The sequence below is a fragment of the Eleutherodactylus coqui genome, chromosome 11 (genome assembly GCF_035609145.1).
Source record: "Eleutherodactylus coqui strain aEleCoq1 chromosome 11, aEleCoq1.hap1, whole genome shotgun sequence".
NCBI classification, from domain to species: domain Eukaryota; kingdom Metazoa; phylum Chordata; class Amphibia; order Anura; family Eleutherodactylidae; genus Eleutherodactylus; species Eleutherodactylus coqui.
In genome coordinates this window covers 75,978,646-75,991,431 of record NC_089847.1, presented here as the reverse complement: position 1 = coordinate 75,991,431, position 12,786 = coordinate 75,978,646, and the positions used below count along the sequence as shown (strand labels likewise).

At 44.3% G+C, this 12,786-nt stretch overlaps 1 protein-coding gene across 1 annotated transcript in view; it reads right to left on the bottom strand.

The window, feature by feature from the left end:
• The window catches only part of LOC136581955 (capping protein, Arp2/3 and myosin-I linker protein 3-like), a 218,027-nt gene that overhangs the window by 110,854 nt on the left and 94,387 nt on the right, over positions 1-12,786 (bottom strand). Inside the window, exon 9 of the mRNA XM_066582666.1 lies at positions 7,662-7,771. Coding sequence (XP_066438763.1) covers positions 7,662-7,771 — 110 coding nt within the window. The remainder of the gene's footprint in view (positions 1-7,661; positions 7,772-12,786) is intronic.

Genomic DNA, 12,786 nt, shown 5'->3' with positions numbered 1-12,786 from the left:
AGTACATTACTCCATTGTTTTGCCTGCATGTCAATAATGCTCTGCACAGGTGCTATCATTCTAGGTTGATTGTTGCTTAACTTAAACAACTATATGGGTGGTAGAAGTAGCTGCAGCAGCACATTATACATTGGACAGGAGAACTGTAGTTGTGTAGGCCTGATAGTGAGAAAGTTCAGGTGTGGTAGACTGATGCTGTTATTGAGTTGACAGAAGGGGTGGTGGTCATAGTAGTGCGTCAACAGCAGGAATGGCAGATCTCATCAGAGGCATCAGTCACAGGGGTTTTAAAATCCTCACCAATCCATGCATGATTAATTTCCACAAACGTGAGTTCTGGCAAAAGTTTGGAAGGCAATCTCATTCACTTAAAGGGGTTGTCCCGCGGCAGCAAGTGGGTCTATACACTTCTGTATGGCCATATTAATGCACTTTGTAATGTACATTGTGCATTAATTATGAGCCATACAGAAGTTATAAAAAGTTTTTTACTTACCTGCTCCGTTGCTAGCGTCCTCGTTCCCATGGAGCCGACTAATTTTCGCCCTCCGATGGCCAAATTAGCCGCGCTTGCGCAGTCCGGGTCTTCTGCTCTCTTCAATGGAGCCGCTCGTGCAGAATGCTGGCTCCGTGTAGCTCCGCCCCGTCACGTGCCGATTCCAGCCAATCAGGAGGCTGGAATCGGCAATGGACCGCACAGAAGAGCTGCGGTCCACGGAGGGAGCAGACCCCGGCGGCCATCTTCAGCAGGTAAATATGAAGACGCCGGACCGCCGGGATTCAGGTAAGCGCTGAGCGGTTTGTTTTTTTAACCCCTGCATCGGGGTTGTCTCGCGCCGAACGGGGGGGGGGGGGGGGTTAAAAAAAAAAAAAAAAACGTTTCGGCGCGGGACAACCCCTTTAAGGATGACAACTGCACCTGCCTTGCTGAGCACCCTCTCTGATGCTACACTGGACGGTGGCTTAGACAGCATTAGAGATGAGCGAACGTACCCGGTAAGGGCGATTTCGCAATCGAGCACCGCGATTTTCGAGTACTTCACTACTCGGGTGAAAAGTACTCGGGTGCGCTGTGGGTGATCGGGGGGTTGCAGCAGGGAGTGGGGGGGGGGGGGAGAGGGAGAGAGAGAGGGCTCCCCCCTGTTCCCCGCTGCTACCCCCCACTCCCGTCTGCAACCCCCCACCCCACAGCGCACCCGAGTACTTTTTACCCGAGTAGTGAAGTACTCGAAAATCGCAGTGCTCGATTGCGAAATCGCTCTTACCGAGTACGTTCGCTCATCTCTAGACAGCATATATCCATGGAAAACTGGGCCAGGTTTTGGCAATCACTGTTTAAATCAGCTGACTTTGAAGTCCATAGAGTTTAGGCTCAGGGTATCTGCCAGAGAAAGGACTTAGTTTGGATACAATTGAAACTGGTTATTCAGGTGGTGGTCCATGTTCTTCAATCTGAATTGTCTGCTGCTTTGTGTTGGAGCTGTAGCACTGGTAGAGACGCTGATGCATTGACTTAATAGGGAGTAGAGTGCCCCCAGCGGCCAGACATGCTTGCAGCAGGTGTCTGCCATTTGAAAGCCATGGCAAGCTGACTGCATAATTTAAATCAATATAAGCCAATTTTGCCACTCGCTCAAGTCATAATAAATTCCCCCATTTTATGCTGAGGGTCTATCCAGTAGTCATCTCTTTGCTTTATGCTAACAATATGGCTGTTAGTGCACAAGCAATGAAGTATACAGTTTGCCAACCTCACCATCGTTTTCAAGGGCCTGGTTGGTTCCAACTTTACTCCATACTACCATGGTTATTCATAATCCTCTTGGTAATCACGGTTATCATGCCAGGTGTCTGCCTCATCCCCTACACCTTCCTGTGATAACTCCATATCCAAACTCACCTCCTCTTAAACAATACAGTTGCAGGCCAAATGGGATCCTTTCTCCTTCCCTTGTAGAATCATCTCTGCGAACGCTTGCTCTAGAATGAATATCAGTGGCATAACATCTTTTATTCTGCTGTTGTCCATGCTGACAAATCTTGTCACCTTTTCAAAAGGCCTCAGCACAGAGACTGCTCTCTGATCAGCTGTCAGTGTTGGAGCTGAAAATTACACTGGCTCCAAAAGCTGCCTGTCCGCATGAGGAAATCATTTAATGCTTTCCGCTGTTGATACTATCCAACATGTGTAAGGTGGAATTCCACTGTGTTGGAATGTCACAGATAACTGATCAAGGAGACCATTTTGTCATGGCAAGTATAGGTGGGCATGCTTAATAAAGGACTGAGTGCCAAAGATTTACAACTCTTGGTCCTGGGAATTAATCCCAGCTAATAGTAAAACATATGGCATGGGATTAAAGCTCCTGTAGCAGACCAGGTTGGGTCATTGGCTGTTAGTAACAGCTGAGGACCCGGAGGAGAAGGCAGAAGCACATTTTAAATTCTGTGAAAAAAGCTTCATAGCCCTATGTGTCATAGAAAAAAACCCAGCATAAATAATTTTGGTAGATGAAGATTTAAAAAAGGGCCGTAAAATAACCACATGCTAAAATCCCTATAAGGTGTCTGGTCCTTTTAGACCTAAATACCCTGGTCCTTAAGGTGTTAAACACATAAGAATGGCTAAAGTGAAAGCAAATTCTCCTGGACATGGCCAGCACATGCTTCAAACCAACATATGGAAATGTGTTACAACCAGATTGATCACATGCACAGAGTATGTTACCTAGACACTGAGTTTCAAAGGAGACAGCCAGCATGAGATTTCCCCTATGTAGCTTTTCTCTCCCAGACTCAATAAATGGCAGTGCTTCACCTTGCAACTAGGAAAGGAGGGAGGAGCGTAAGCTACACTCCTGGTTAAATGAGTTAGGTCACAGATCTACAACTGCAAACACAGAGGTTTATGCCTGTATTAAATAGTCTAGTTCCGCGTTCACCCAAATTGCTTCTGGGCATGAAAATTAGCATCAAAGTGGGCAGACAGACACTTTTTGCTGATTTTATATTAGTTACCAGTGTTTCCAAAGGGTTAAAAGGGTTTGGGCCACTCGTCCATAACTGCCAATACAGAGTGATGCCCAGCATCAAGCACAATTGATTCTTGCCTGCCATACAGCGGTTGCTGTTAGGGAAACTCAACAGTTTCATTCATATGCTGTCGGGCTCCAAATTAAAGAGGTAACTGACTGGTCAGGAGCCTGCAGGCACACATGATATGTGTAACGCTTTCTAGCTTTATTTACCCCATGTGCGGATTCTTATAGTATTTTGATAAGCGAGTGGCTTATCAAAGACAATTAATATGCATATATAGCAGTTTTTTATCAGTTGTCCTGACCTAAATATTGGTCCTTGAGATACTTCCTGACCATCTCATTAGGTTTTGGCAACAAATATTATAAGATAAGACAGGAAACTTTGTGGTTGGCAGTTTTTGACCCAATTAATATTTCCACCTGTACACTTCAAAGTGAAATCTAGTATGTCTAGATGAAAGTTGAAAACCATAAAAATGTGTGTAACTAAGTATTATAACATAAAAGTAAGAGAGACATGTAGTCTTATAGGCTCTTTTAGGCCTACAGGCTTCATACTGTCACCTGCTCCTGCATCTGATCGTGCCAGCAGACGAACCTCTGGAACATTTTGCAGATGTTCTGGCCCTACCTTAACTCAGCTCTTTATGACCACCAGTCACTTGTCACCTGGTTCCCACATTCTGTCCAAAACCCTAGCCCTCAACTTCCTGCCACTTAGTCTCCTCTGTTGCCCCATGGGCTTCTTCCTCCCTTCTCACTATATCCACCTTCATAACTGCTACTAACACCGTAGCTACTACCACCTCCACTACCACAACTATGCATCTCAACCACAGCTGCCTGTCCACAGGCAATGATCCGCTTGTGATAAATCTCCCGCGGATCACGCTATGAAAAGCTTTTCATAGGCTAACTATGGAAAGTGCAACCCAACGTCCACGAGCGGAGAATCATAGTGATTCTCCACTCATGGGATTGAAATCTCAGCATGCTGCGAATCTCCATCGTGGAGAACTGTCAGTGCTCCCCCCCTCCTCTCCCGCGGCGGAATATCGCTAACGATATTTCGTCATGGCCATGGACTGGCAGCCTAATACTCTTAAAAGCTTACCATACTCATACAACTCCTCATTATCACTATATTGAGTATCTATTTTATTCTTAGTAGCAGGAGTTCTGTCTCTTAGCAGAAAAGGTGCCACTCGACTAGGAGGGGGCAGTGAAGACCGATGTTAGAGGAAAGATTCACTGAATCCTGGCTTAAAGCGATGTTATAGTTTTCCTCCTGAGATGATCAAGCCAACTGTAGTGACTGAGGTGCAGGGCCCACAGCTGAGGAGATGGCGGGGTAGCTGTTAGGGATGTCACAGTGGCACTACCATCTCCTCCCCTGAGGGATGCATGGAAGCCTTTGCAAAGGCCCTTGCAGGCCGCTCCAGGCAATGCCATTGGTTCGGTTATTTGTATAAAACTCTGCGTGGAACTTAAGTATGTCACAAGTGACGCCACTGTTTTATCCACTGCGGTGAACTCCAATGATGGTATAATAAATAGTTAACACACAGAGCTGTACTTAAAATAGACTAAACCGGGAACGGTTGGTAAGGTCCTTCTTTACTGGAACATCAAACAGGGATAACACAATAGTTCTTGCAATGGAGGATTGGCTTTAGGGCAACATCTATTTGTGAGGAGGCAAGGAGGCAACTCGAGGCATTTTGATACATACGGTCCTGGTTATCTGTAGAATCACTCTTCCAGACGACTTCTCTCGCTCTCTCTACTGGCCAACACTCACTGTTAAGTTGTCTGTCAGGGCACTCTCTCAATCCTTTCATGGTAGTTTCAAAACTCTAAACCAGCTGGGGATACAACAGGGTATTTTCCATCTCTTAGTAAATGGGATATCACTCCGCTTCCTCAAGATTGGATAGGCCTAGGTAGGGCTTTCTCCTTTCTTTCACACTCCTCTCAGATGGGTTATATTCCAGAGGGAGACATGCTGGCTCACTCAATTACTGTCAAAGACTGGCGGACTGATTGCTTGACTCCTCATTTGTACACCTTGCTATCACATATATCTTCCATGCTCATGTGACAATATTGGATACACACACTTACTTTGCAGATATACCTAGACATTAACCTCTTACGCACTACAGCTGTGCAATACACATTGAAGACAGGACAGACAGTTAAGGAGACGTTTTTGAACAGTTATGGAGGGGCCAGATAGGTATACTTCGGGCCACTACACAACCACTCCACAATGGCTGTAGAATCCCCCAAAATAACATGCTCACTGGAGGAGATGGGCAACCCTGACTTGCTGAACCTACTACTACCAAACACAGCTGGTGCTACCAGCACTGGGCCTGGACACGTGGCTGGTGCTACCAGCACTGGGCCTGGACACGTGGCTGGTGCTACCAGCACTGGGCCTGGACACGTGGCTGGTGCTACCAGCACTGGGCCTGGACACGTGGCTGGTGCTACCAGCACTGGGCCTGGACACGTGGCTGGTGCTACCAGCACTGGGCCTGGACACGTGGCTGGTACTGGCACCAACATCTTTCCTATCCTCCACAAGATTGGGTGAAGACGTGGGATTGTCCTGGGGGAGGTATAGGTTACACTCACAGCTGCTGATTGGCCTCCTCTCTCACCGCTGATGTCCTCCTTCTGACATGTAAGCTCCCTGTATAAGCTCCTTTGGCCGTTGCTAGCCCGTTTAGCTCCATAAGGCAACAGGGAAGCTCCCGTCCCCTGCTGTGACTGTTTCCACTGGTTTCCCAGCAATGTCCACGCCCACTATGAGTGTTACCTCCAACGTGCCTGCAATATGTAATGCCGTCCCCGGGCCCCAGATACCAGACCCGCTCTGTCAGCCCCTGTGCTCTGAACTGCTCTCCCACCCTGTGCTCCCTTCCCCAGCTGTCACAGGCACCGCTGCCGAGAGCCCGAGAGACACACAGGGGAGCGGAGTAGCCCTCAGTGGCCACATCCTCTGAAGCTGCGGTGAGCGGCGGTACAGCGGAAAGGAGTCACCAGTGGCAGTGGGGTCAAAGCAGTACTGGAGCAGAGGTGTTGGTGGACTGGGGAGGAGGACAGGGACAGCCTGGACAGTTGAAGCGGCTGCAGCCAGAACAACAGCGCCTAAGTTGGAAGTTGAGGTGCGTTAAATAAGTGGTAACAAGGTGTTATCTGTCACTGTACATCTCCACCCATTCTTGTGGTGGAGACAAGATACACCAATACCCTAACAAAGTACATGGGACAGGTGGTTTTTCTGCTACACAGACCTTTCTTATTCCCAACCTTTCTTTTGGCATACATTTTGTTGCCAATTTTGAAAAAAGATGCACACTGCTTTTGGGAGAATTCAAGAAAGACACTTAACACTTTCAATTATCATTAAACAGATTGTGTGCAGAACAGACACACAGCGCTCTGTGCAGTGCTATAATTGTACACTGCTTTTGGAAGGTAAATTGTTTTGAAAAAGATACCTGCCTGCTTTCAATTGCAAGGAAATAAACTCCTTGCAGAATAGATGCAAAGCTCTCTGCAGTACTTTTAATGCAATTACTGTGCACTACAGTACAATATTTCCCTCCCTTAGTCACATACATCTCCTGGCTGAAATGGCGGCTGAAGCTATGATGCTGAATCTTTTATAATAGCAATGACCTCCTGATTAGCTTGGATAGCTGTTTGCAAGTATTATAGGCTACCCTGAAGTCATGTGATCCTTCCTACCTCTCCTTTCTGCAATGTGCTGGACGCCATTTTAGTGGGTTCGTCAAACAGGCTGGAGGGTTTGGGTTTGTGCAGAAACAAGCTTTTAGCAAAGTTGATGCAAAGGCAGGTTTTAAGGCAACACTTTACAGTCAATTGAAGAATTGCACAGTTTACAATACAGGGTAGTTGCAAAAAATTACAAATTCCCGTTCTGCTCTGCAAATTAATGGAATTCAGGCTCCTTTCCAGTGGTGTCTTGCCAATAGAGGCAGACTACACAACCGCTATAAGGCCTGCTGGACACGAGGCTTAGGGCTAGAAGGTCCCACCCGCCGAACTTCCAGCCCTCCGCTGCCCCACAAACAGTCGCCATTAAGAATCTTCATACTCACATTGTCACACCTGAGTCTGATACGGGCCAGAAAGATCTGTGCATCATCTAACACCACCTCCTCCTGCTATTAGAGTGAATTGTGCATGAGACTGGGAGAAGAGTTGGATGATGCTCAGTGCTCCAGCCAGCATCAAGTTCAGCAGTGTGACTGTGATTATGAATTTTCTTACTGGCAGCTGGTGGTGGAGAAGCAGGGGCCTCAGTGGGTGACTGACACACTTATTATATTTTATATTTATTTTTCTCTCCTTGGATGGAGGATGGGGGGGGAGGGGGCGGCGGCAATTCCGAGGTTTGTGATAGGTCCCAATAGTTCTATGTTTGCCCCTGGCTATTTCTTATAATGTACAGCAAAAGCATGTAAATAAAATTATAAGATGCACAAACAAAGTATTTCATTGGGGTTTAAAGTTTTAGAATTTGTTACTGTTTCCATGTGTATTTTGATCACAAGTAAAAAATTAGAGTGTAAAATAACTCACAGTGGATTCATCTGTGGCAAAAATCCCAGGATTACCAGACAGGTCAAGATAGCAAAGAGATTTGCTAAATAAGCCATTCAAAGTAAGGGATTGAAATAAGCTGCTGATACCTAGAAAATGAAGAAAAACAAAATCAACAATTAGTGGTTCAATAAATATAATTTAGAAGGTTATTATTCTTAAAATAATCAAAAATGTAAATAAGAAACTTAAACACAAACTATTTAAAAATAAACAAATTATTTTTCAACTAATATTTTTCAATTTGTATTCTCCCTGTCCATGTGCATAACCTTACGTTTATTAGTATAAAACCTCATGTGTCACTTTTCTGGCCAAGCCTCCAGCTTACCTAGTTTCATTTGCAGCCGTATACTGTCCTCTCTAGTGTTAATTATTTTACATAATTTTGTATCATCTGCAAATATTGATATTTTACTGTGCAATTCCTCCACAATGTTATTAATAAATATATAAAAAATGGGCCCAATGCTGACCCAACCAGAGTATGTACACTCTTCCTGAAAAACAATCAAGCACCTAAAAGTTGTCGTTTTGCTACTAACTTTAGTATGTAGTTACATTTCAGGCAGATATACAAATGATTAGAGTTTACCCTTGGCCTATAAAAGGCTCTCAAAGACTACTTGTGTGTAGTGGACCTCTTATTTTGCTTGTGTAGAGCTTGTTGACCACTAGACCAAACTCTATTAACTGGGGGAAGTCTTCTCCATTGCATTGCAGAGTCATATCTAGTGGTCAACATTATACTCCACCCAAAAAATGGCAAAAATAGTGTACGGTGGTGTGGGAGACACTCATAGCACTGGGTGTCACTGGAAACAAAACAAGGCCCACTTAGTCACCCAGATAAAACTAAAACTGTAAAGGAAGACAGCATAGGTGGGGTTATTTTTAAATCAATGTAATTTTCCAAGGAAAAATTCTGCCAGTTGACAGCAGAAGTAAGATGCAGATCAGCACAACGGAACGCAATTCATCATCGGTAAAAAATGATATTCTTTATTGTCTCCAGGTGTAAAGACATGCTGCGACGTTTTGACCTGCTGTAGGTCTTCATCAAGCATGTAGTACAATGAGATAGATATAATTTTTTTTTCTATCTCACATTACACCAATTACCAACAGTTTATTATCACTATTTGGAAATTCTACCAGTTGAACAGAACAGCCAATCGCATGCATCCTATTCCTCTTCCAAGGAAAAGCAGTAATGTAACCAAGAATTATGCCAAGGGAGGCAGCAGATGTGATTGTTTAAAAAGCAATGTCCTAAATTTCCCATGGACAAACATTAAAAGGTGAATAGAACACTAAAGCATGGGCCTGCTCTAAGGAAGAGCTGTAGAGTAACCAACGATTATGCTATGGAGGACAGCAGGTGTGGTGTTAAACGAGCAATGTCATAGATTTTCAAAGGACAAATTCTACTAGGTGAACAGAACACTCAAGTAAGGACCTGCTCCAAAGAACATCTGTAGACCTACAAAAAATTACACCAAAGACAGCAGGTGTGCGGCTTGTTTTAAAAGCAATGTCATAGATTTTCAAAGGACAAATTCTACCAGGTGAAAAGACCAAGCACAGACCTTCTCCAAGGAAAAACTGTAGCTATTTCTTGTGCTTTAGAAACTTCATTTTGGGAGAATGAGGAGGAAGAAACATGGAGGAAGTAGGAGAGCAGCAGTTTCACCACCACCAGTAGCGACAGTACTTTGGGGGCAGAGTGTGCTTCTTGTGGAAACATGAGAGCTATAGCTCCATATTTACGTCTTTTTGAAGGGAGAGGAAACCTTGCAGAAGCAGTGGAAGCAGGTTAACAGCAGTTCAAGTACCAACAGCATCTTGAGGGTAGAGTGTGCTCTGTGGAAACATGAGGGCTGTAGCTCCATATTTCCATACTGACATATTTTTCATTTGGGGCGGGGAAGTAGGAGAAGAAAACATGGAGGAAGTTGGAGAACAATAGCAGCAGCAACAGCAATTAGAGCACAAAGTTTGGTCTGTGATATAAATCTGTTCAGTCATGAGTAAAAATTGCCAACATGCTAACTAATCAGTTGAATCTGCCTTGTTGGTGCAAAGGTCAGATAGAATTAACTCCTGGTTCATTGTTATAAAGCTCAGGCGATCCACATTCTGTAGACTGGTGGATGCGTGTGTCAGTTATCACACTCACAGCTGTGCTGAACACCCTTTCTAATAGCACAAAGACAGCGGGCAGGCAAGAACCTCTAAAGCATGTTGTACAAGCTCCAGTTATTTATCCAGCTCAGACACTCAGTCAAGGCTGTCAACACCATGTCTGAGTACTTTCACAAGGTAGCTAACATAGGACCATCATGGATAAGTGCTGCCTGTGATTGTGAATCCTATCCTGTGATGTTACTGCAAGTTGCGATAGGCTGAAAAAATTATGCCACACCTGTTAGACTGCCCCTGCCACTGCTGGTGATGCTGCTGCAGCAGCTTCCTGCTTATCCACCATGAGCTCCAGAGCTACGATCCAATGTGGATGCATTCTTGCAGCCATGGAGAAATGCTCTGCTTAAGCTGTTTTTTGGTTTGTACTGATTCTGCTGCATTTTGATTTCCCTTTCCACTGCCAGTATGAGATTTGTCATTTTGGCCTTGCAGCTGGGATCAGGGAGGGTGGCCTTGCAGTAATCTGATGTTTTGATATGAGCTATGCAAAAGTCCTTCTGCAAACACTGCAGCATAAAAGCGCTCATATGCTCAAAGTGCCCACAGGTGATGGCCCACTTTCTTGGGGGTCAGGCCTAAGGGCCTGCCTCCCCTTATGAATCCCACCTGGTCACTATGTATGAGACAAGGAAGAATTTCAATAAGTCTCTGGGCAATCAGCGGTAGGTGACTATTGGTGTTTGTTTAATTGTAGTGTAGTTAGTGGGGGGGGGGGGGGGGGGGGTTTGTGTAAATTTTTTTTTCATTGATGCGAGTGAGTTTTTTGTTTTGGCTGCTAATTTTGATCAATATTCCCGCCCATGGATGCCAGTCTTGCCGATGTCATGGAGAAGAAAATATTCCTCAGGTTTCACCAGAAAAAGTTTGTTATATTTGGGATTTTTCATTAGTGGGACAATGAGTCTCCAGGATCTAATGTTTTTTCTTGGTGTGTCCAAAGATACATTTAAGAAGGTAGGTGAGTGTTCTGACTAGGTCAAGGTACCTATAGATGAAGAAGAAACTGAGACCATCTATGTGGGAAAATGACCTATGGGGTGTTGAATAGAATGTATATTTCTTAGAGGAGGAGTTTAGGCATCTGAAAAGTGTCAAATAGAGATTCTTTATGTAACCATGGATGAAGTGGGACTGTTCTTCTGGAAGGGCCCATGGAATCAAGAGTTCTATTGGGTGGAACATTAAAATCTCTACATATATATAGGTTTACCCTTATAAAGTTTACTTATCTTTAGTATTTTATTTAGAAAACTGATTTGTGTTTAGCCCATATATAATGTATTAACCACAGTAAGAAGTGTATTGCTGATAGAAATAGTAAGGGTGATATATCTCCCACTGGGATCTGTGTGCTTGATTGAGTAGAAAATCTACAGTATCCTTGAAGGCAACCAGAACTCCTGTCTTTTTCTGGTCAGAAGAAGTCATAAAAATCTTTAAGTAATTTTTATGCAAGAATTTAAGGGAAAAAGGAAAAAATGAGTTTCCTAGAGACATACGATGTCTGGTTTGAAGTGAGAAGCGTCCTTCCACACCAAAGCCCTCTTAAAGGGAGAGTTAAGTCCCTTCTTCAACGACATAATTTTAGTCGCCATGAAAGATAAAGGAATGCGTATATATACAGAACCTTAATTGGGTAGTAGTAGGTAAACAATATACACATTTTTAGGTACAATTTGGGTATCATTTTAGCTTTTAAAAGGGTTAGAAATTAGGAAACTTAGCAAGATTTGGTTACTACAAGGGTAGCAACTAGAGATGAGCGAACGTACTCATTACGGGCGATTTCGCAATCGAGCATCGCTATTTTCGAGTACCTGGCGATTCGGGGGGCGGCGTGGTGGAGCAGGGGTAGCAGTGGGGAACAGCGGGGAGCTCTCTCCCCCCCACTCCCCTCTGCAATCCTCCACTCACCCCTGGCGCCCCCCAGATCTTTTCACCCGAGTAGTCAGGTACTCGAAAATAGCGATGCTCGATTGCGAAATAGCCCTTAACGAGTACGTTCGCTCATCTATAGTAGCAACCCAAACTGGTGAGGTTAACAACTGAACAAAAATAAATCAAGCAGTATTTACTGTTTGCTCTTTGTGTGGGGGAAAAAGTTCACCTAGGGCAGTGTTGCTCAAATCCAGTCCTCAGGTACCCCCAACAGGTCATGTTTTCAGGATATCCTATACTAAGAACACCTGTGGCAATTTCTGAGGCACTGACAATAATTACATCACATGTGCAATACTAAGGAAATCTTGAAAAATGACCTGTTGGGAGTCCCTGAGGACTTGAGTTGAGAAACACTAGCCTAGGGGATGATTTCCCAGCTCAATGGAGCATAGATGGTCAGGGCTTCAGCAGTTCAGTCTTTTAATTCCAACATGGCCTGGTCAGTTTCCTTGAGAAAAAATTTGGCTGCTGTGAGGGTAGAGGGATCCTTCATGATTCAAGGAGTTTCAATCCCATAAAGGATGCCTGTGTCTAAGCATATTGTATGCAAATGTGTTCATGAGGTTCTTATCTACTTAAGTGTGAGTCAGTGCCTGATTGTAATCCCATCTATCACAGAGGGTTCAGCCTCTGTCAGTTTTCTCAAAACTTGGTTGGGGGTATTGACTTATAGTTACCACCCTTCACATATTCTTTTCCAGGAAAATAATGGTCATTCTACTTATGTGTTCTTTAAACCTGTCAGTCACCCTTTTCTATGTTTTGTAAATCTTTAGTCTTTGGGGAGAAGAGTTATGTAAGTGCCTTATAGCAATGCTAGTGCACCTTGGATTCAGTCCAACCTAGCAGTAATCTCCAGTGGCTATGGCAATGCCACTTTTCAAAGATGCTGTCATAAATTATTGCCTTGCAAAGAAAGTGACGTCTTAGGTAGTATATGTACACCGGGACGGGTAAG